The sequence below is a fragment of the Aquila chrysaetos genome, chromosome 8, assembly GCF_900496995.4.
Source record: "Aquila chrysaetos chrysaetos chromosome 8, bAquChr1.4, whole genome shotgun sequence".
Lineage (NCBI taxonomy): Eukaryota > Metazoa > Chordata > Aves > Accipitriformes > Accipitridae > Aquila > Aquila chrysaetos.
In genome coordinates this window covers 24,926,181-24,949,096 of record NC_044011.1, presented here as the reverse complement: position 1 = coordinate 24,949,096, position 22,916 = coordinate 24,926,181, and the positions used below count along the sequence as shown (strand labels likewise).

General features: G+C 40.4%; 1 protein-coding gene across 6 annotated transcripts in view; it reads right to left on the bottom strand.

Moving 5' to 3' along the window:
- The window catches only part of ARHGAP18 (Rho GTPase activating protein 18), a 99,439-nt gene that overhangs the window by 41,831 nt on the left and 34,692 nt on the right, over positions 1-22,916 (bottom strand). The window contains exon 1 of one of the 6 annotated variants that reach the window (XM_030022274.2): positions 17,866-18,051. The exons of 4 other annotated variants lie outside the window; for them this stretch is intronic. In XM_030022274.2, the coding sequence (XP_029878134.1) occupies positions 17,866-17,870 (5 nt within the window). In that variant the 5' untranslated portion in view covers positions 17,871-18,051. Of the gene's footprint in view, positions 1-7,055; positions 7,075-17,865; positions 18,052-22,916 lie in introns of those variants that run through there. One more of the 6 variants, XM_041125269.1, reaches the window with a different exon arrangement.

Sequence of the window (22,916 nt, the reverse complement as noted above, 5' to 3'; positions counted from 1 at the left end):
TTGTTAGCTGCCCCTAAGTAAAAAAGCCATACCTTTCTCTCTGAAGATAAGCCCCTTGTGTGTCCAAGTCACAAATCCTTTCAGACCATACATGCTTGATTCTCTGATAAGAAATACTAACTGTATGGACTTTGCCTTTAAAGGTAAAGAGCCTTATGGAAGGACTGTGAGTTTCCACCCGCCCTGCCTCTCTGCTCCAGGTACAAGTTAATAAATGACAATGAATTACCAAGCTAATATGCACCCCAACACCATTCCTTAACCTCCCCTTACTTGAAAGCCCAGGAAAAGAAATATATAAAGGAGTATTTAGCTTCTGCATCAACGGCAATAACATCTTGGTAGTAGTATTTATTGGGTAACATGCACAATTTCTCCATTTAGCTATCTCAGTTCTTAAACTTCTCCTGACAGGCATGTCCTGTGTGTGACCTGTGCTGCTTGTGAATCCAACACTAATCACTGCAGAAAGATGTTCATGGCGCTGCATTAGAAGCATCCCCAGTGCTGAGCATGGCCAAGCAAGTCGGGCTTCCCAGACCTTGCCCAGGCTTCCCTCCTCCTGCAGCTGAAGGTGCTTAGAGCAGACTGGGTCCCTCTCACAGACTCTGTGCACTTGAACTGCAGCCTAAGTGAGGTCAGATTTCAGCTTATCATCCCTCAGTTTAACCCTGCAGACCTGCTCAGCAGCTCTTGAGTGGCCCTTCACCTTTGGAACAACCTGCTCTCACTGACCCACCTCAGCTGAAATTTAACCACCACAGCACACCATGCAAAAGATAAAACTAACAGATTGAATATGTTAAAAGCATGCACTTTGAGGGGCTCTGGTAGGGCGAGGTGGGGTACGCTGCAGCAGGCCATGGCTCTGTGCCACGCTTCCAGGGCAGTGCTCCTCCTGTCCTTCCAAAAAAGCCAGCTCGTTACCTTCCCCAGACTAAGTCCTGTCTCAGGGAAGAGAAGTCTGTGTCCTGAAATGCACAGCTGATACTCAGCACAGATGACTCAAGGCCATTTTCAGGGTCCTATGAGCATTTGCTGTACATTAAAAACACGCCATTAACTCTCAGAGACTGCGCCCTGATCTTCAATCGCTGGGCACAGGCCTGGTCTACTTGACCAAACATAAGCTGCTTTTCTTGTGGGGCCCTTCCCGGCCTGACCTTTCCATCTCTCAGTAATGAATCAATACAGCAACTCCCAACTTTGAGCAGGCACTAATGCCACTTCTCGTCATGAAAGCCCTCAGAAAGAGGAGGACACGAATGACCAGAGGAACCTTCCAAGAAATATTGACACAAAAACCTCACTGCTCTGCTGTGAATCTCTCCTTCAAAATCCATGTTGCTTTAGGCCCATTCACGGCTGGCAGCCCCAACTGCTCCTCAGGAGCCAAGGCTACAGGCCGCTGCCACACTGCTCCCACTCCACTCACCATCTTCCATCCACTCCTCATCTTCCCTCATGGGACTCGATCAACCCCCAGTCCCCAGTTACTGTTTGAACTGCAAAACCTTTCAAAGCCACATGCATTTGTCCACATCCACAATTCACATTTCTATGGGCTAGGACAGAGAGAGGCTCAGGCTGGGACAGAACAACAGCTAAACCTTTAGCTGATTGGAGTGGGTCAGATCTTATTTTCACTTCACTTGATTCAACGTTTCTTGCTTTGAATACCCCACCAGAGAAAGACACCGGTGAAGCAGTATTTGGTGCATAATCCACACAGCGGTGGCTCCAGGCATACTCATCTCTGCCACTCCTACGAACCACTGTGCAGGAAGAGGCGCAAACAAGAAAGACCCTTTGAGGATAACGAGGACAGTCTTGATACCATAAGGTTGGTATAGATGAGAAAAGAAGAATAAACTAAAAAATTCACAGCATAAGGAAAAATAGGTTGCCAATTAAGATTTTTATTTTTAGATTATCTGTTGACAAGACCAACATCATGGGATTTCTGTTGTGACCTTCCACTAAATTCAGTCCTTCTCCAAACATATGCTTAGTAAGCACTAGTTGCATATCACACAATAAAAATGCATAGGTGGGAACAAGTTAAGGCCAAGGAAAAAAAAAAGAGAGAGAAGGGGAAAAGCAATCAGTCTTAGTAATAATATTATAACAAATCTGGAGGAGACATATGTTTTTAAAAATAATTAATCCCACATTCACAGAAAGACTCATTAAAAAAAAAACAAACTTAAAAAACTATTTCAAATACCCCATACTGTAAGCTTTAAAATTTTGTAGAAGACTGCTTTTCAAAAAAAACTAAATCGGTAGGAAATAAGCACAGTTCATTACAAAAAAGCTATTACTGTGGTTGCATAAAATATGTTACTTCTGCAGCACATTCTTAAAAGTTTTTAGGTGTTCATTTTTTCTATTTAAAATTCAAAAAACGCAGCTGCATTTCACAAGTATCTTCAAGGAGATCTCTCTTCTTCCCCCAGAAAATGTAAGCTACTGCTAACAAACAGTCACTTAAAGTAATTTTCAAACAAACACTAGTCATTTAGCATTTTAGATTACTAAATGGCAAGTTTACTCTCCAGCAGTTCCCTCCCCCCCCCGAAAACTCGTATTTCCATTAACATCTTCACTAACAACACTCTCTATTAAAATCTTATTAACATCTATTTCCAATCATTAGTAAATAGTTTACTCTTCAAATAGCTTAAAAGGGAGCAGTGCAATACTCTCATTTCCAAATTACACAGCCAGTTCTGACCTCTGATACTCAGACAAGTGCCCTTTGCAGCCAATGAGATTTTTGCCTATTTATCTCAGCACAAAACTGAGCCCCCAGGTATAAACCCCATTCTTCAATGCAGTTATTGCAGTCTCTTACCACAGTTAATCTTCTTGTTCCACCCACCGGAGATGCATTTATTTATTAGAAACATCAAGGATGCAAAGCGAAGCACTCTGGCTCTTCCAGAGGGGAACCTTTAAAAACAATTCTTTTAATGAATACCGTTTGTTACATTTACAAGGAAAGAAACCAGATTTAGGTTATTTCACTAAGCGCTGATGAGCTTCATGTTGTGGCAAGTACTTAAGGGAAGAGTACTTCTAGTGGACGGTGTCCCTGCCCATGGCAGGGGGTTTGGAACTAGATGATCTTTAAGGGCCCTTCCAACCCAAACCATTCTATGACTCTATCATAAGAACTGTGCACAAATATTTTCTTCAGCCTCTCCTTTTGTGACCAACTATGTCCTTTCTCAGCCTGTAAGAAAATATGATTCATCACATTAATTGCTGTTTTGCACCATAATAACGTAATTTTTCTCAGGTTCTGTCAGCCTGATTTTGATTTCATCGATAGTTACTTTATGGTAGTCCAGTTGTCTTTATTTCTTGTTTTCCTTCCTGTGAAATCTAAATCTCCCTGTCTGTTCCAGTGCCTTTTTAGCAGTTCATAACTGATACTTGTCATGTGTAAACTACAGCAGCTAGAGATTAATCAGTTAGTAAGGTGCACTTTCAGTGGCAGTTCAAATAAATTCAGTATGCAGAAAGCTAGTTTTACCCTTACTTCCATTTTTCTCACTCAAGAATTAAGGACTATGTTGTGTTTTAAACCAGTGAGTGATGAGAAGATGATCTTCTTCGTCATTTCTATAATGCTAGCCACTAATTTTGGATCTGAATATGATCTTTCTACATTGCTATACAAACATCATAACTGTATGGTATTCTTATATACTATATATATGGGTATGCACATATTAGATGTGTAAATATACCAAAAGGCAGAAGTACTAAATGCAAGGATGTTGATGGTCATAAAAACTACAGAATATAAATACACTGTTGAACCAAACATAATAGATTAACACTGCTGAAAAAGAAGTGGAGTTCCTCTAACAGGATCATTGCAGGAGAGCTCACCGACTCCAGGAAAGGATAAAGTCCAGCTACTAAATACTGTATGAATGTAAAGCAAAAAGATACCAGTCTCTATAATCTTGTTATCTTCTTCCTGAAAAACAATGCAACAATGGCTGAAACACAGGTGAAAAGGAGGAGCAGGAAACACCTTTTTTGCCTACAAATTAGGAATTTCTGTACAGGGTCCTTTTTTCCACCCACTTTTGCCAAATTTTGGAATTCAATATTCAGGCCTGAATCTTTCCTGAATAAAAACTGTCACGAGTGGAACAAGGGAAGAGGCCATCTGATTAATTACTGGGTTTAACCTCAATTAGGATTCAACTCTTTGGGGTTAAACAGATATGGTCCTTTTCCACAGCTGCCTAACAAAGCCTATGGGGAGTCTTAAACATTGTCTTTAAACAGGTTCCAAACTGAAAGCCAATTCAATGTTCTACAAGACTAAAAGTTTCACAAACATTTGTTTGCATCAGCCAATTTCCAGCACTGAGAACAGTGCAAAAAAGCACTGCATTATCAAGTGATATAATTACTTGTCGAACTGGACTATTATACCTCCTTAAGCTGTACACTGAAAATACAATCCTCGTATGCTTGGCCTTAAAAGCTTCTTTAAGTAATCCTGGCCATTAACCACTGCTATTGGGGCTCTTGTACCCTCAATGTCCTGAGCACTGCAGCCCCTACAGATACACTCTGGCACCCCAATAAACTAGCACTTTACTTCCAGAGTTATATAAAATGACAAAAACATACCCGACTACAGCTACATTACAGCAGCAGCTCCTGAAATGCCCGTGCAAAGGGAGTTATCACTCCCAAAGCCAGTGTATGTTTGGCCATTTCCGTAAAAGCTATTAGTAGTATTATTGCAGCCATACCTCAGCTGATACTGGGGCTCACTGACTCTGAGCATCATACCAACACACGGTTAGGTGTGTTAACAACCTGAGAAACAAGATACACAAAGGCTGTAAGAGGGGACAAAAAAAAAGGGCATGGGTATTTCCCAGAGAGGTGAAGCATGGTGTCCAAATTCATGGTACAAATCAGTGACAGAAACAAGAACAAATCTCAGATGTCTGGAGTCTTTCACCATTGGACCACAGAGCATTAAAGATAGAGATCTGACCCATAGCAACTGCAAGGCAGGTAAAAGGAAGCTCTGCTGTTGTGGGTTTGTGACAGACTCCAGCACTGTGGCTATAAATAGAGTAGCACTCTCAAAACAGAATTATCTTGTTGACATAGGAGTTACAAAGTTAAGCAGTAATTCGAGTAAGTAATTTTAAGTTTGTACAACAGCTAACTAGATTTAAACAACTAAAAAATGCCTATGGGTACTGCAGCCCATTTTGAAAACTATTTACTATGCAATCACATCCATGAGATGCTGTGCTCTTAAATATAAATACAGGACTTCTCAAGTCCTTTCAAATCTAAACAACTAAAAAGATAAGGAGAGGGAAACAATGTGGTCTCCTGTCCCCTTTCTCAACCTGAAGGCTGAGCTACAGAAGTGTGGGAATAAGTAAAGCTCCTAAGCCCAAAGCTCCCCCCATCCCTCCCCCCTCCTTTCAAAAAGCCAAGTAGCACTGCAAGGTGCTAAGACTTCTTAACTGAATTAACCAAGAAAGTTCAAATCTAATGGCTACAGCAGTTGCCTGGCTTGAGCTCCCTGTTCTTGGCTGGGACACTGGCCTGGGAAGTGATTGCCAGACCTTCCTATAGCCACGGCGCCTACAGAAGGGCATCCTGATCTTTCACAGTTTCTAGGCAAAGCTGCATCCCAAAGATCAGACACAAAGATAATGCAAGGCCTTGATTCCAAGGATGTGTTAAATCAAGAATTTTTATTACCATATCACTTATTCTAATGGTTTCAACCTGTTTAAGAAATTTCTTTCTGTCACACCACCCCTTTGCACAGTATCCAGTATTTTGCAGTGCAGCTTTGAGCATCTTTCGAAGTCTTCTCTTAAAAAAAAAATCAAATTGTAATTGATGTGCCCATCAAAGCAGGTTGTCCTAAAGTAACTGGATTTTGCATAAAGCCATAGTGACACTACCTAACTGAAGTTAAATTATTTTTTTTAAATGTAAATGTCTTCATCTTTTTATATGGCTTAACATATTAAGAAGATTCTTTCTATTTCATTGATAGCTAAAACCTCCTGTCAAACAGAAGCCAATATCACTGTCTTTCACAAGCAGCAGGTAACCCCTGAGCAGTACCTACCAAGACGCAAGTCTGGACATTTGGTCTCCAGAAAAATGCAAAAATATTTCTCACCCCTTTCAAAGTGCTTTGTAACTTTTAGAAAGCATTAGAGAAACTTCAGTCTAGGCTTGTACTTCTGCTCTTCATTCTAGCTCCTAAATCTTGTTACTCGTTGCAACAACTGCATCCTTTCCTTTCTACCTTTTCTATACTTTATTCTTTCCATGACTGACTGCAAACTCTCCTGCAACTCAGACTTTTCAAGAGTGTCATACAGAACATGCAAAGATAACAGCAATGAATCAACATAATTTCCAGTATTTTTGGTGAACTGACACACTTAGCATCCCTTCTCTCCCAACTTAAAGAGTTTTATTTTGGCTGCTCTGTGACCTTATGGGACATTTTGAATGTCAGTTGCAATCAAACTTGCCCAAATCCGCCTTAAGCTCCAAAGAAAAGCCAGAGGAGTAGGAACTGAGGCAAAGCTCTGTTCTCCTTCCAAAGACAGAGTACAAAGTGATTGCAGAGAGGATATAAAACAGTACTCACTCTCTAAATGAGCATAAAAAAGGCTGAGCAAAGAGAATCAGGTCTCTTAGGATTTTTTGTAATACCATCAGCCGCTGTTAATACCTGCTCAAAACTGCTCTGGAGATTAAAAAAAAAAAAAAAACAAAACAAAAAAACAACCCACAAAAAAACAACCAGAAAAACCAAAACCCAGAAAACCCCACAAACTGGCATTTTAAACCCCTCCATGAATAATAAATGCAAAGCAGGCAAAAGTTAGGGCTGCTGGACTGTAAGTCTAAAAAGCATACATATAAGTGTAAAAAGTATATATATATATATATATATATATATATACACACTGTACTGCTTCCAGCTACATCCTCATTACTATTTGCATAAGATTTTTTTTTATCTTGGTGAACATGACCTTCCTCCTTTCCCAACCCCAACCTGTAACTGAAGAAAACAGGAAGGAAATTATGGCAATGACACAGACTATTACACTTAATATTCTAATCCACTGCACCAGAAATGGGAGATTCCAGATACGATGCCAAAACTTAATCTGCCTGAACTATACGCAGCACTTCTAAGAAGATTAAAATATTTCATGACATTTCCTTTAATAGGACCTCATGTTCCTACACAGCCATGTAGACTCTACCTATTTTCTACTTCCTATTAGATAAATTATAATTATGGTAAACTGATACACATACACACCCTATCTAAAATGATGGTATAGATCATTGGCCTCTGTGTATGATTGATGATGTGAAATGATTTATTATCAAAAAAAGTGTTAGAACCGTAACATATATACTATTGAACATTTGCAAAAAGAGTCATTCGATATGCCATTCCAGACTGTTTCAGAATAAACGCGATCTTGTTCCACTCCACACAAACAGAGAAAGAATTCAGGATTGATGACTGCAGCCATGAAGCCTGTCCCCCACAAAATGACTGCACCAGTTGTGTTTCCTTGGTTTTGGGGGGACTGCTACATTCCAGCGTCTGAGCTGTTCAACTCAGTGCATGCTTTTATCTTCATTCTCCAACAATAAAATACTGAAGCCTGCTTATTTCTTTTAGAGAAAGGTGAGCCTCATGGACTCAGATTCGGAGCTTTAAATAGAACATCACACATTGTCAGACTTGCAATAAAATTATAACAATTAGCTAAACTGAGAAGTATCAGAAGAAATCAGTTTGTGTTTTACTTCTGTATCGACAAAATGAAGTATACCTTTTTGTCTCAGGTCCTGCCATTCTGACCATTTTAATTCTCATACAACTTGAACGAAGACTCTCAAAGGCTTTGAAGACATATTCCTATTTTTTGCCCACATATAGAAATTTCTGGTTCAAAAGCATACATTTTAGAAAGAGAAACAGCTATTCCTGGGAGTGCAAAATCCAACAGAGGGGAGAACAAGGGGACGAGGGAACCTGGGTGACCTGTGTAGGTACAATCACACAAGTGGCATCACGTTAGAAGCAGGTTTGCAACTCGTGCAGACTTTTGGAAGAGTTGGAATTTCTTACAGAACCTCAGGTCCCGCCGAGTGAAAACAGAAGTCAGTCTCCAAACTCAACAGACACCCAGTATATTTTCGTTACATACAACCCTAATTGTGTTTAAAGCTCTAGTTTTAAAGAAAACATATTGCCCACAGCTAGGAAAATAAGGAAAGGAATGGCCTCACTCGAATCTCCTTTGTCACATGTTTGGCTCTGACCCTTGGTCAGTTGATCTGCCTTTCTCACTCCTTCCAAATGCCTTCTGTATCACCTGGCTTCATATGGACACAGAGGTTTTCCTCTGCAATTTTGATTCTTTTCATTCTCTACAATTCATATCAATTACAAAAATGTATGCAAAATATGTTCTCTGTAACAACCCTCATGCTGCTTATTGGGAAAATATTTGAACACATCATACACATTTTAAAAGTACACTTTTTCTGTAATCTTCTAAGAGAACCACTGGAACTAATCTTCTCCCAAAGAAGAGAATAAAGCCTGTGTGAGATTACTTCAGGCTCCACAAATATCAAAGAGAATAAACCAGGAAGTGAAATAGATACAGTATTTGTAATTCCATTATTGAGAGGCACAGAGAGGAAAGATTTAAATAATTTATTTTTCTTTTCACAGTGGAAAAAAATAAGCATGGCCACAAAGCCCGATTTAAGCTATCCTGGGAAATACCAGGACCATCTAGTAAAGTACAGTTACAGCCATGAAATGATATTGGAGTCACTTCTGTGCCTCTAAAAGCAATTAGCTCTCTAAGAACATTAGCTCTTACCATGTTAAAGGACCTATTAGTTAGACCTATAACCCTGTTACTTGCAAATATAAGGCCTACAGCACAATTCAGTAATTTTGTTTATGCTTGAAGGAAATTGGCACGCATTCATAGTCAATTTATTACAGTATAATCCTTACATTCAGAATAAATCGTAAAACAATTTGAGCATTCCCAAACAGCAGGCAAGGAAATCCGTGCAGGAGTCTAAAGACGTTTTGTAAGGAAACTGTTTTCATTGTCCAAACAAACCACTAACAAAGACCCAGTAAGCAAAGCAGATAAGGGTGCTTTCGCAGAAGCTGAATGAGAGAGGGCAAGGAGGAAGCAGAAAGGGCTGAGGAGAGCAGCACTGCGCAAGGTGGGCCAGCACTCAAGTATACTGAGGGATACAGGTCTGTTCAGAAGCAAAATGTCAGAGAGAATGCTGTTAAGAAGCATCCTTGAAGGCAAGGGGGTAGGAGAGAGGGAGGCCTCAAGGATACTGCAAGGGATGGACCATCCGGGTTTAGTTCGGGCTCAGCATGAGGAAGGAGGTGTTCGCAAGCAGCTTCAAAGGTGGTCGCTGGGATTTCACCTTCTCTCAGAGGAGCTAACACAACATCATTGCATGTGTCTCCGCACATGCGGCAAACCTGCTTTTGAGGAACTCCTCTAGTAGAAGCCAGGCAGAGTGTGCCATGGCAGAGACGGAGGGCAATGCAGCTCTGCCCTGATCCAGCTGTTTGCTTCACACGCCCTCCCCACAGACCCACCCCACAAAGAGGGCAGCAGCAATTTCCATTGTCACCTCAGCAAAAGAAAAAGAGACTGAAAAGGGCACCCAGTCACAATTCTTACTTTTTATCTTCAAGGGCAACTGCTAAAGCCGTGAGCCTTTGCAACGTCTCCTTTCCTACCAAATTCCTTCTTCTAAGCAAATAGTCCTGGGAAATACCTGTTCCTGGGGTGTAACAACTGAACTGTCTGCAGCCCTCTCTATTACATACGCTAACAAGCACTTCCAAAGGTGTGGGGTCCTACAACCCAGCAGGAACCCCACTAGATAAAAGAGAATTACATTAATATATTCCCTCCCCTCCTTGTATTTCTGGTAGTTTTTAAATGTCAGTAGACAACCAAGCAAGCAGGAGGCAACTCGGGACCACAGATTCTCTCCTTCCCTCTCTCCCTTCACTACCACCTCTGTTTTCTGAACATCAGCAGAAAAGAGATAAACACATGTATTTTTTTCAACCAAGCTCCCTGCAAAGCTTTACTGGTACTTGCATGCATAGGAATCCTTTCACTTACAAATTAAGTATCCAGATGTACAGCTACCGATCTGAATATACAGATGAGTTCATGTGCAAGTTTGGAAGCTAGCCTACCATAGCGTTCACTACCATGCCACCTGTCCACAAGGTCTGAGCATCAGGACTTGAATAAAAAAAAACAAACAACACAAACTTCAATGGTAAGGATTTAAAAGGGGGTTTGTTTTGTTCCAGGAGAGGGGAAAAACAAAGAGAACATAATACAAACCAAACAATAGGGGGAAAAACAGAAAAAAAACAAACACTGGAAAATAAGAAAAAGTAAACAAAACATGCAAATTAAATACCAATCATTTAATAGGAACAACTGTTCAAAATTAAAACCAAACCCTAAAAAAAATCCCATATGTATTTTATTATTAGTTGATCACAATTTTATACATGTAATCCTTGTTTCTCATTTCCACTAACAGCATTACATGTTTTTGTTCTTTATTCTTAGATCTCATTCTTTTTTGGTGTAAGCAGTCTCCTTTCCATGTGGGTACATGGGCAGCGAGTTCATCAAAACTTAACACAGTCATGGAAGACTGTCATCATGTTTTAAGCGGGCAAGAGGAAATGTCCAAGACTGGTCAGAAAGGGAAGGCTGACAGTCACCGCTTGCTCTGCAGCTAAAAAAAAAAGTGCTGCTAGTAAAGTGAGAAAAAAATTGTTTCCAGACGTACGGAAACAGAAGACCAAAAGAGCTCTTACCAACTTTAGTTTAAATTACACTCATCAAAAAGAGGATGCAGGCAGGGACTGTGAGACTTCTGGGATTTAAACATTAAATGCTGGTAGTAAGTATAAAAAAAAAAAAAAAAAAAAGGAAAAAACTGTCACTTTTTAGATGTATAAATAATTTAGATAATTCTTATTAGAAATTATTCAGAAAAATCCTTTGTTTTCCTTCCTAACGAACACCCCCTTCTTTACCAGCATGTTAAAAACATGCAAGATACCAGTTTCTAAATCAACGTATATAGGTGCCACCTATGGTTTTGCAGCCGATAATGTTCTCCATGATTATTGTTCTAAAAAGGTATCAGTCTATTTTGGAAGATGTCAATCAGTTATATAAAGTAACATCAATCTGCCTTTTTAAAATTATTGCATGACTAATATTAGCCATAACTCTTACACTGCATTCCCAAACAAAACACTTCAGTGGAGGGTTAACTGCCAGCAAAAAATGCAAATAAAAATGACATTGTACTCTTTTAACTTTCCCCATGTATCTAGAGGTTAAATTGCTGACTTCAACTTTAGACGTATTCCTTTGTGTAAACAGGGTAAAAACAGCACTTACTCGTAACACTAAGCAGCTATGATTACAGACCCCAATAATAATCAAGGAAAATGAAATACAGTGCTTGGCATATAACACATCAAATCTGAAATAAGGCACAATCCATATGCAGATGCTTTTATAAATAAAAATTCCTATTTTCTTTTGCCATATGTGCACACACCGCGTACAGAAGAACAAGAGCCATGTTATGCACTCTGAAGTATTACTATCCATGATTTTTATTTACGGGACCAAGCTCCCCAAGCTAGACATCTGTACCTCCCATTATGAGACCCATCTTCTACAAATTAATACCATATGTTTTTATACAGTATCATATGTACACAGGGAAAAAAAACATTTGCTGCATGCAATATTAAGTCACATACGAAAACTCCATTTTAATTAATTTGAAAACATCACATTATGACAGTGACCTAAGCCTACAATTTGCGGGGAAGGGGAGGGAGGAAGGAAACACAGCCTGAACGGGCCTGACCTGGGTGCACAGAACAGAGACGTTTCTAGACAGCGAAGGGAACAACGTGTGAGGCACACCAGAGCAGAAGCTGCAGGGCACCCCACAAGTCCTTCACTCCCAGCTCCCAGGCTGCACTGTCTGACTACTCTGTCCCCTCCCCAACCCTCGTGTCAACTCGCCACGCCGGGCAGGTCCCTGCTGGCTTTCCAGCTCTGAGGCACTCCCCTAACACACCCTAAAAATTAGGGAACCAGCACATACCAACAGTTTTGGGGAGGCAATGAAGGGACTGAAGATCTCTGGGCCTGAGCCGGGTGACAAATACATCCTTTGAGCTCAGGCAGGGTGACGCAGTTGAGCCCCTTCCTACCAGAGGTATTAAAAGTAAACGCCTTCTTAATATTTTCTGCACTGAAAATGCACACTTGCAATCTTAAGTTTCTTTGGAGACAAGAAATATTTGATTGTGTAAGTACCCAATTCTATCTCAGAGGATAAAAGAATAATTCCTTTGCCAAAATAAGGCACCTGGGACAAAGCCTTACGTTTACAAAGACTATACAGTGCTGACAGATTGACACAGATATGGAATCATACACTTGTCAGCATCAAAGGGGTTTAAAACCTACAATGTAAGTCAACAGAGCAATGGCAAGGGAAGTAGAAACTAACAGGAAATTTACAACACATTTTAACATAAAGATGAAAAGAAGACTTTCAAAGAAAGACAAATACCCGTATACCCAAATTATATTATTTTCTCAATTTTCTATATACTTTACAGCTTCTGCCACCCTTGTCAGGTATTTTCACTGGAGGTGCTCAGATCTCCTCCCTCTTTGAAAGTAAGGAATTTAGGGATATTTTCGTTGACTGTGCCCTCTAGGCAACTGACCTCATTTTACCTTTTTCGCTGTTTTGTGACACCTCACTTGGAATTAAATCAGTTAGAATGACTTGTACAATGCCCTGTCAGAATAAATATGACTTTTATTACCAAGTATACACGCTATTGTTTTAAACAGCGACGTAATACACTGAAGCCACCTCTTCCCCAAGAGTGCCAACCAAAGTAACGCTCTTTGGCTCCAATCCCTTGTCTGTTCACACAGGCTTCACACCAGCGCAACCTGGGAGCACCCCAGGGGGATGCCCCCAAGGACAACACCTCCAGGCCACCCCACCCTTCACAGTAACTCACAAGAGGCAGACACTGCACTTTGAGTACCCTTCTCGGAGCAGCCTACATCTACACCCCGAAACAACCATGTGCCACACCCTGGGATCTCCCCATCATCACAGGCAGACCCCTCCAAAGACAGCACAAGGAGTAAGGCAGCCAGCCTGTTGTACATGCAGTCAAATTCGGGGGAAAGGGAAAGGTATCTCTGTTTACTACATAGGAAAACTCCAGCTACCAGGCCTGTCAAGAGGACTGTGTGATAACACTGAGCAGAGCCAGCTAGATGCACAACTGAAGAACGCCACCAGCCCAGAGCAAATCACCACTCTCTGTGGCCACAGCTGAGAATAATTCTTTGTTCAGAAACAGTGATGGGTCTACATCCATGGAAAGGACATCAGCATCACCTCAGCACTGCACCTCCAGCCAACAGCTAGGCTTTCTTCCACTGGAGGTCACCAGCAGATATCCAAAGTAACACAGTCACCCTTTGAGTAGTTTAGCCACTTCCCACAAAAAAACCCAATGCCACCACTTTTTCCCTTGTATTGCTTGTTCAACTTGACACAGCAGAAGACCTGGATTCCCAGAACCGTACAAAGGACCTGGAAAAGCCCTTGTCATTAGTTTTTCCTTAATCCCATTTAACCCTAGAGGTCATTAGGAAAACACCTGCAAGGCATCCTCTAAGGGAACCAGAGTGTACAGAGTCGCATCTGTCCAGCAGTTATCCACACGTGAGCCTGCCACAGCGGATATGCCAGCCACCTTGCCTTTCTTCCAAACTATCAAGCCAGAGAAACAGGGGCAGGCAGCCCTTCATGTATCTAGCAGAAGGAACATGCAAGACATCTTGCTCATATCTCCTTAACAATTTCCTCAGTTTTATGGAGAGCTCACTCAGACAGATAAGGAGCCGGCAAACTCCCACATGCCTAGCAGCAGCAACTTGGTGATAACCGTGCAAAGCAGGTGCTTCTGCGAAAGCAAAATCTGTGGCACGAGGGATCCTTGGTAATGGAAAAAGACAAAGCAATACCCTCTTCTGCTTGTAAGGGTCACAAGCCTCCTCCTTAAGAAACTAAATGGATATAGATGTCCTTTTAGTAGCCTGGCACAGCTGATTGTCCCATGACCCCTCACTGCAAGCAGTACTCTCCCACCCTTCTCAGACAGCAACCAGTTGGAAGCAGACTGGATGGCACATGGACTCATACAGCTTGAAAACCATTAAGGCAATGGTGGACTTCCATTGCCAAGCTACTCTACTACATTGCCAAGTAAAATTGCCAAGCTACTCTTTGACAGACCACCCTGGTGAACAACTATCTGTGAGGGATACAAGGTACTCTCGGATCAGGAGGAAAGCCTGGGAAACATATGCTCTGCACCTCCAGAGCTAATGAGGCCAGACACAAGGCATCTTACATATCAATAAATGAATGTCCTTCTCTTGAAGATGACATGGCACTTCAGGAGATATGTTAAGTAATTTCCTTGTTTAAAGTATCGGCAACAGCTTCTTGTGACAGTAGCAGCTTGAAATGGGACAAAGGATTGTCTCTGGCTAGCTCAGAACAAGCCACAGAACCAGAGCAACAGTTAACAATAAAAATCAAAGCTTTAAAATACTACAGTTCCCTCACTATATGCTGCATCTTATGCTTTTAGGGTATGTTGCCCTGAATGGTTTTAATTTTCCAACTTAAGTCAAAAAAATCTAACTTCATACTAATATTTTGACTCACATAACTTTCATCAGTCCTCAGAAGAATCTTGCTATAACTTAAACTACAGGTGAGTAAAAATTCTTAAAATCAGACAGAAAATCATACAGTAATGATATAAAGAATATATTGGCATAAGTGTATCTTTCAATTAAAAAATGAGGAATGCATCTAAAAAAATAAGATTAAGGATAAGTACAAAACATGTTCAGCAATTCCAGAGTCCTACATAAGTAAGATAATGTCAACTTAAACAGAAACAGAGATTAGTTTCTTATGTCGACCGTGTGGTGGTATAATACAATAACTTACTTGAATAATTCACCTTCAAAGTTTTGCATGAAAGTGACACGTGAACAGCCTTTATAATTTTTGGAACAACAGTGTGTAAAATGAGAAACTGTCCAGTTACTTTTCATTTCTAGAATTACAATTTCCCAAATATTCTTAAGAACAGGGTTTTGGGTTTTTTTTACAAAGATCACATAATATTGTGGGACATCTGATGGACACTAGAAATTTTTTTCAATTTTTATAGGTTCTAAGCAGTCCTATGCTATCCTGAGTGTAAGAGTCCCACATTATTTCAGACATATTCATTAACAGATGATGTTGCATATCGTAACAAAGAGCTTCTACCTCCCAATCCTCATTTGCAAGTTGAATAAAACAAAATGAAAGGAAAATAAACAAATCTTAAGGAAGAAGTTAATATGTATACCTAGAATATTACATGTGTGCTCAGATGGGATGAAACCATCACTCCATAGAAAGCAGAAATGAAACCCATAGAATTCCAGATCATCTATTCATATACAACCATATATACTTACATAATATATGTATTATAGAATGGAAGGAAAGAAATCCATACAGACAGAGAAGAACTTCTAGTCTTAATTAAAGGAAATCAGAATTGTAGAAAGAAATTTATAGTAGTGCAATAAGAGGGGGGTTTATATAAAAAATTGTTGCTTAGAGCAACACTGCTAGCCAAAAACTTAAGAGTGTTCCTAGCCAGCAAACTCAATTACAGCTATAGCTGTACACAAAATTACACAAGTCAGTATACATAAAGATATTTACCAATACACCCACGTAAAAAATGTTTGCATGTACAGGCACTAAGATTATCTACAGCCTTACCTATAAGAAAGGTTGCAAATAAAATGAAGAGAAAAACAAAACAGCATATGCAGATGTGACCTTGATTCTTCTTTTTAATCAGAACAGCATCTCTTACTAGTGATTTGTGCAAGATAACCTACTTGGAGAAATACCCTTTATGCAATCGAAGCTCCTTTGGATCAAAGTTGAGTTACATTTTTATACAAAAATACCCATGTGAGAAGACTTGGAGGGTGAGAAAAAAATAGGGGTACAAAAACCTCCAGGAGATTAACATAACAGAGCACAGTACACAAGGCACCAACCTCGTCCAGAATCAGGGGTTGTGCACCTGTGTCAACACCATACCACACACAGGGGGGGGGAAAAAAGAAACAGAAAACAAAAGACCAAGCCAGGCTGAAGGAAAGGTTTCTCAGCCTAGGCTCAAACCCACATGAATACAGCTACACAGCTACCTGATGGGGTCATGCTGGTGCTGGGCTAAGGTCTGAGCACACTGCAGAGGAGATGTGTGTGCCCCAAGAAAGCTACCACTCAGCACAGCCCAGTAATCTGTTTCCCAGCAGGAATCCTGGCATTCATAGGGAACACCCCGTTGCTATAAGATAGCCAAGAGGCTGGCTCCAGGCTCCTACAAAATTTTACATACAAGCTTAAATTATAATACACAATTTGAAAGGTTTGAAAAGACTGTCATATAAGGTTGCTTGTGCAGGGTGCTTTGTCATCCTGTCCCCTGCCCCACTTCTCGCTGGCATGGCCCTGTGCAGATGTACTGACTGACAGTCTGGCTCCAGATGCATTTTTCACTCCAGCTAACTGCTAGCTGCTAATTCTCACCTGCTAACTAACTAGATCTCACTTCGCAACTTCTTCAAAAGTATACAACAAAAACTGAATTTATACCTAAGTTGAATGTCAGAGATTAAATATATACATATACTTACAATTAAGAGAAATTGTAACAACCTATACTGAGGTCTGAGTTTAGTGAAATCTGTATCAAATAATTCAGCAAATGGACAGTGAGTGAAAACATGTAAGCAAATGTCTCCCTTACACTCCCTAATTCAGGATGATAAAACTTTCTCAAGCAATCACTTCAAAAGTTCAAGCAAGGCCTAAAATACAAAACACTGTGACACATCACACAAATTTTAATACTATACATCTTCATAAGCTGTTTTCTGATTTGAAGTACAAAGTGCCAAATACCAGCTTTCACAGCATGAAGCTCATGAAGTTTCCCATAAACTTTCATAAGCAGCTCCTACTTACTGGGAGAAAAAAAGATCATGTTTTAGTTTGTTCTCATATGTACCATTCACAGTAAGAAGTTCAAACAAACACAGTCTTTTTCTTAGCTTTTACCTCAAAGGAGAACAAGTACCACAGTGTAAATATCCTTCTCTGAAAGGAGAAGGCAGGCAGAATTTGGGTCACTGGACAGATGCTTGGAGATTTTAATTAGTACATAATGTTTTCAATTACTTACATTTGTATAATGTCTTAGGTATTTAATGTCTTAGTCTTTTTAACCTTAAAACAGAAAATATTACTGCAATGAAAAGTTAGGTTGTGTTTCCTATAGGAAATCATACGAGCTATTCTGATTATACTTCTCATTCCTGATACTGTTTTGATGTACTACCTTGGGCACTATGAAACCAAAGCAATCTCTCTGGTGCAAAGGTCGGAGCAAAGAAAGGTGTGTTTAAACAATGCACAAATCAGCAAGATTTTAAGAGCCTATCAACTGACGACCAACCATAATTTAGAAACTGCACTTTAATTTACCTCATTACAGTGTGTGGGAATCCAAGCTGGGCTTTTGTTTCTTTTGGTGAGGCAGGCTGCACAAGGCCACACGCAGACAATGAGGGGAAGGCAGGGTATCCACAGGTCCATAAGAGGAGGGCAGGTGTTCCCCACTGCACAATGCGCCTGCATCCCAAGGATCTCTTCTCACATTGCAGCCTGCCTTTTACCTGCAGGTAGAGGACCTGCACATGGCTGAGTCACTGAATGGTGCGAGTCAGGGCTAAAAGAGCTGGAGATGAAGCTTACGCTAGCTTTAGAGGGGCTGCTAAAGGACAAGCTGTACCTGTACTGACTAAAGACCTGTCAGTACAAACTTAAGTCATCAAATATCCTTTTAACAAATCTGAACCAATGCAGTTAAATTATATCAGATGAGCCTCTCACAGCATGTGGCCATAGCCAGTACTAGGACTCATAAAAATGAGTTATCTTGTCAAATTACAGCCCCATAATGATGACATTAAGCTGGCACAGATGTAGGCTGCTGCCAGAGGGTTCTGTCAAATCCCCCTTTCCTGTAGGTTTCCATCACTTCCCTCGTGCCAGCACCATCACTGGTGCAGTCACCTGCTGAGCTAGGTTAAGAAACCAATCTGTCTGAAAACAACACTTGCAGAAACTACTGCTTTCAGTTGTTTTGGTTTTTTGGGTTTTTTTTTTTTTTTTTTTTTTTTATCCAGCTCAGCTCAGAAACACCAATACCAGGGCAAGAAAAACATTAGGAAGGTGTAGGTGAGAGATGGAAGGAAACTCTACTTTCAGTGATGTTCTCCACTCTTTTCAGCCTCCACTTACCTCAGCCTAGCATGGCCATGACCTGCACCCACTGTCACTGCACATCAAAACTTCTACTGGTTCAGGACAAGCCTTAAGAGGCACTCTGAGATGAAAATAAAAAGTTTCATGAAATAGCATGGCATCTCTCTCCCAAGATAATACTTTCAAAAGAACAAGAAGATATTCCTGAAGTCTACCTGAAATACAGGCTTCTCAGGAGATAACACAGCCAAGCCACCAGAACGAGTTAGTTTAGTAGGACACGAAAGCCCACCCTCCAAACAGGTTATAATGATGGGGATGACTATTCCTGCAATGCCAACACCATTCCCACAATGATAACACCGTAAGTGTTCCCTTATCTAGCTGTGGCAAAGGGAATCAGGCTGTGAGGCTCCAGAAGCTACACTACAGAGTTGTTACATCTATCATGCTCTTAGCAACTGCTGAGAGAGAAAGCATCTTCCGCTGGCCCGCGGTAACCAGGGAGGCTCTGGTCTTCAGCTGTGACTGGCCACTGAGTCACGGCTGTGTGCATGACAGCACTTAACAGGGCTTCCTTGCTGCTCAGCAGCTGAGGCTTCTGGTTACTGCTCCAAGCCCCTTGCTTTGTATCTGGGATCACAGACTTGTAACTACAGCTATAATCATGATTATTATGAGACTCCTGGGGCCACTATGAGCCTACAAGAACTTTCTGCTTTATTTGTACAGCTAAAATCTAACCTTGCACTCTTAAACCAGGGGCAAAGCTCCCTGTTACCTCTGGATATAGTATACTCCTGGACCTTGCTGTTCTATTTTATTAAAGGCAAAGAATTTCTGATAAGAGGCAATACTTCATCAGTGGCCTTGCATCCCACCAGCTATTGTTCTGACAATTACATAGAAATCAGCTAAAAACAATCAACTGATTAAAAATAATAAAAAATAAACAATGTACTTTACTGAGCACATTATCACTAAACATTGAGCAAACAATTCTCACACATCCTCTTAAGGATTTTCCTGGTTTTCAAATAGGGAAGTGAAGTCAAAATATCTGACTTCCCTAAGGCAGAGTGAAAAATGTCTGGGTGGTGGACTGCTGGACAGGAAGAAGAGGTAGTTGGAGGAGCGGTAAACTGAAGATTTGTACTGATACTAAATCAAGCAAAAACATGCCAACTGTTCTGGAGCAGTTTGGCACTGAGTATGCATGATAAGGTATTTATTTGCTGAAGACAATATTATTCTTACTTTGTTGCTTTCTCATGTGTGGTGTATCTTCAACCATATTTCTAATGCTAAAAACATTCACGTTTGCTCCTCCTCAAATATTTCACGCCAAACCATTTAAAGTCCTCCAACAATACTGTGGGCCCTGCAAAGGAAACATTCTAACAGATTTTTATTGTCACCTTTTGGCCTAAGAAGCCTCCCTAGGAAAGAAGGGTGTCATAGGAAGATGACAGATAAAATCTCTGAAATTCTCATGAAAGCATTTCTAGGCTAACAGGATTGGGATGCTGTAGCACAAAGGACAGGGAACAGAGTCATAGAACAAGGGGGAATATTGAGCAGCTTATGCTCATGGGAAGGTATGACCAGGTAAGTAACTGTTTCTTTGCAGGCTTTTATTTTGATGTAATACAAGAGAGTTGGCACAAAACAATGACCAAAGAATAACTTCATAGCTTCAGCTTTTTTGGCAGCGCAGAGGGGTAAATTGCTTAGGTGCTCATCCCATATGCTGCTCAGGGTATCACCAAAAATATACCTCAGCACATCCAAACACTAAAAAGCAAAACCCCTAATTTTTTCCCCCTATTTATTTGGCTATAAATATTTAAGTTCCCTGCCTGCACATGATTATTTTGAGATCAAGACTCCAAGGCAGAGGCAGGTTCATTGCAAAACCAGTGGCCCTCACAAAACAGCCCACTGGCACATTGGAAGTACTCAAAACTTACGAGTTTTGAATTTTTCTTCCCCTGGCCAAGTAGATTTACTGAGGAGTCTGGAGTGACAGTGACCCATACATAACAGGAATCTGCAATGCCACTCACAGCAGGAACCTCGCCGTATTGCTTACTGTAATTACAGCCTCTGTTCAGCCATAGTATTCCAATTCATAGAAGAAAAAATGAAGGCGCACACTCGGTAACTCTAGTAAAAAAGCACTAACAATAGAGGAGGATGCTGGCATTGCAAATGTTACCGAAACGTGTATGAGTAGCCTTTTAAAACCTTACAGCTTTCAGCTCCACCAGTAACAGTTACAAAACAAGAGTAAAATATTGGCAATAACAATAGATTATAACACTTTTAATTGAGTGCCAGTATCAGCAGACCGAAAATCCATTAGTCTTATTCAAAAACAAGTTCAACAATTCTGCTCTTCAAAGAAAAAGAACTTCAAGAAACAATTAAAAAATATTAATTTGATACCACACTTAGAGCAAACGTTGGAGTTCAGATTTACACAGCTCCTCTCGCACTTCGCTCATCCGAAGTTCAGTTACATTCCAGTTTTGCATAAAGTCTACATGCTTGTAACAGCACATCTAGTAATACATTGTATTATGCTCTGTATCAGCTAGATTTGTACACAGTCAAGCAAAAAAGGGAAAGCCCATAATTAAAATGTTCAAAAGGCCTTTATGCTTCACATTCCTTATAGCTAGACAAGCATGACATCTCATTCTCTGCATGTCATGAAAATAAAAAAGAAAGCCTACATACAGAGGGCCCTGATTTTCCTCTTTTCTGCTATGTAGCTCTACTGGTTCAGCACAGTTACTCTCATTTTATATCTGTTTAAGGGCCTGACTCAGAGTAGAACTGAATAGACTGTTTTCACTGACAGTGAAGGGCATTAAATCAAATTTACATCCACGATGTAGAATAACCTAGGTCACCTAGTGAACTGGGCTTGTTGAAATAATGTTGTTTTATCATACTGACAGGTGCTAAATGGATGTCTTAAGTGCAAGAAACAATGTCTATGCAATGCAGACTGCGCTGAAAAAGAAGAGCTTGAGCAGATCTAGGTCTCAGAAAGGACATGCAACTCAAAGTGAGTTCCACCAGGATGCTTAGCAAAACAAGACAGCATGACTGCTGTATATACAATTGGCTGAGGTGGTAATTAGCAGCAAGGAAGTGATTTTACCTGTATAGGTGACACTCATGAGACCGACACTGCAGTACTGCATGTAATTCAGGCTGGGGGGTGAATGAGAAGCAAAGCAGCAGTGCAGGTGTAAAGAAGAATGCTGAAAATGCTGAAGAAAACTGTCACAAAAAAGATTTTCAGACTGAAGAAACAAAGAGACTCACAGAGAATTATTTGCTCCATCTACCAAGATAAAATTGAGCAGCAACTTGACAATAGGTAACAGGCACTAGGAGGGCTTTTTAATCGATTGTAAAGGCATAGCAAGAACCAAAGGCAGAAGCAAGATAAATTCAAAGAAGAAATACAGTGCAAACTGGGGGAAGGAGGAACCCCATGAAGCAGGAATCCAGAATCAAGGAAGCAGGAAATGTTGGGATACCACGTCTTGCTGTCAGTAGATCAAGTTACTGGGATTAATACACCAGTAACTAAGCAACACATTAAGGGCCTCCAGTATACTACATATTTATACATGCATGAAGTACAGAAGACACAAAAGCAATTCTAAATAAAGCAATTTAATGCATTGTTGCCTGTCAGCTCTACCTGAAGATGTTGGTAGGCATCAGACAATAATCACTGTTCAAATTAGTAGGTAAATCTAAGGCAGGAAAGATTTTTCTAATGCATTTAGATAAAGATTACACATTCTACATGAGCGCAAACTTAGCAGATAAAAAGATTTCTATGATTTTGTAAAGTCAGCCATAGCGTGACAGACCTTTGCTTTGCAGAAGCGAAACAACAAATGGAAGGTACTGTGCTGAGCCATCCATGCTAGCATCACGAAAGACAGTTACAGGGGTTAGGAACAACAAATGCTGTGATGATATGGAGAACCTGAAATCTGTGCTGTACTAGCAGATTGCAAATGAAATTCCAAAAGGCTCCACCAACTTAAGTCAGTTGTGAGTAATCAGCTTGTGAGCTTGCTGCTTGTACACTGAGCATTACGTGTATCCCTCACAGTGCTTTAGTCCTTCATACTGGATTTCACTGGATTTCAATTCCAAGAGTGAGTCACTGGTGGGAAAAGAGGGGGAAAGGAATGAGAGCTTTTCTCTCTGAAAGAATGGAGATGGAAACTGCC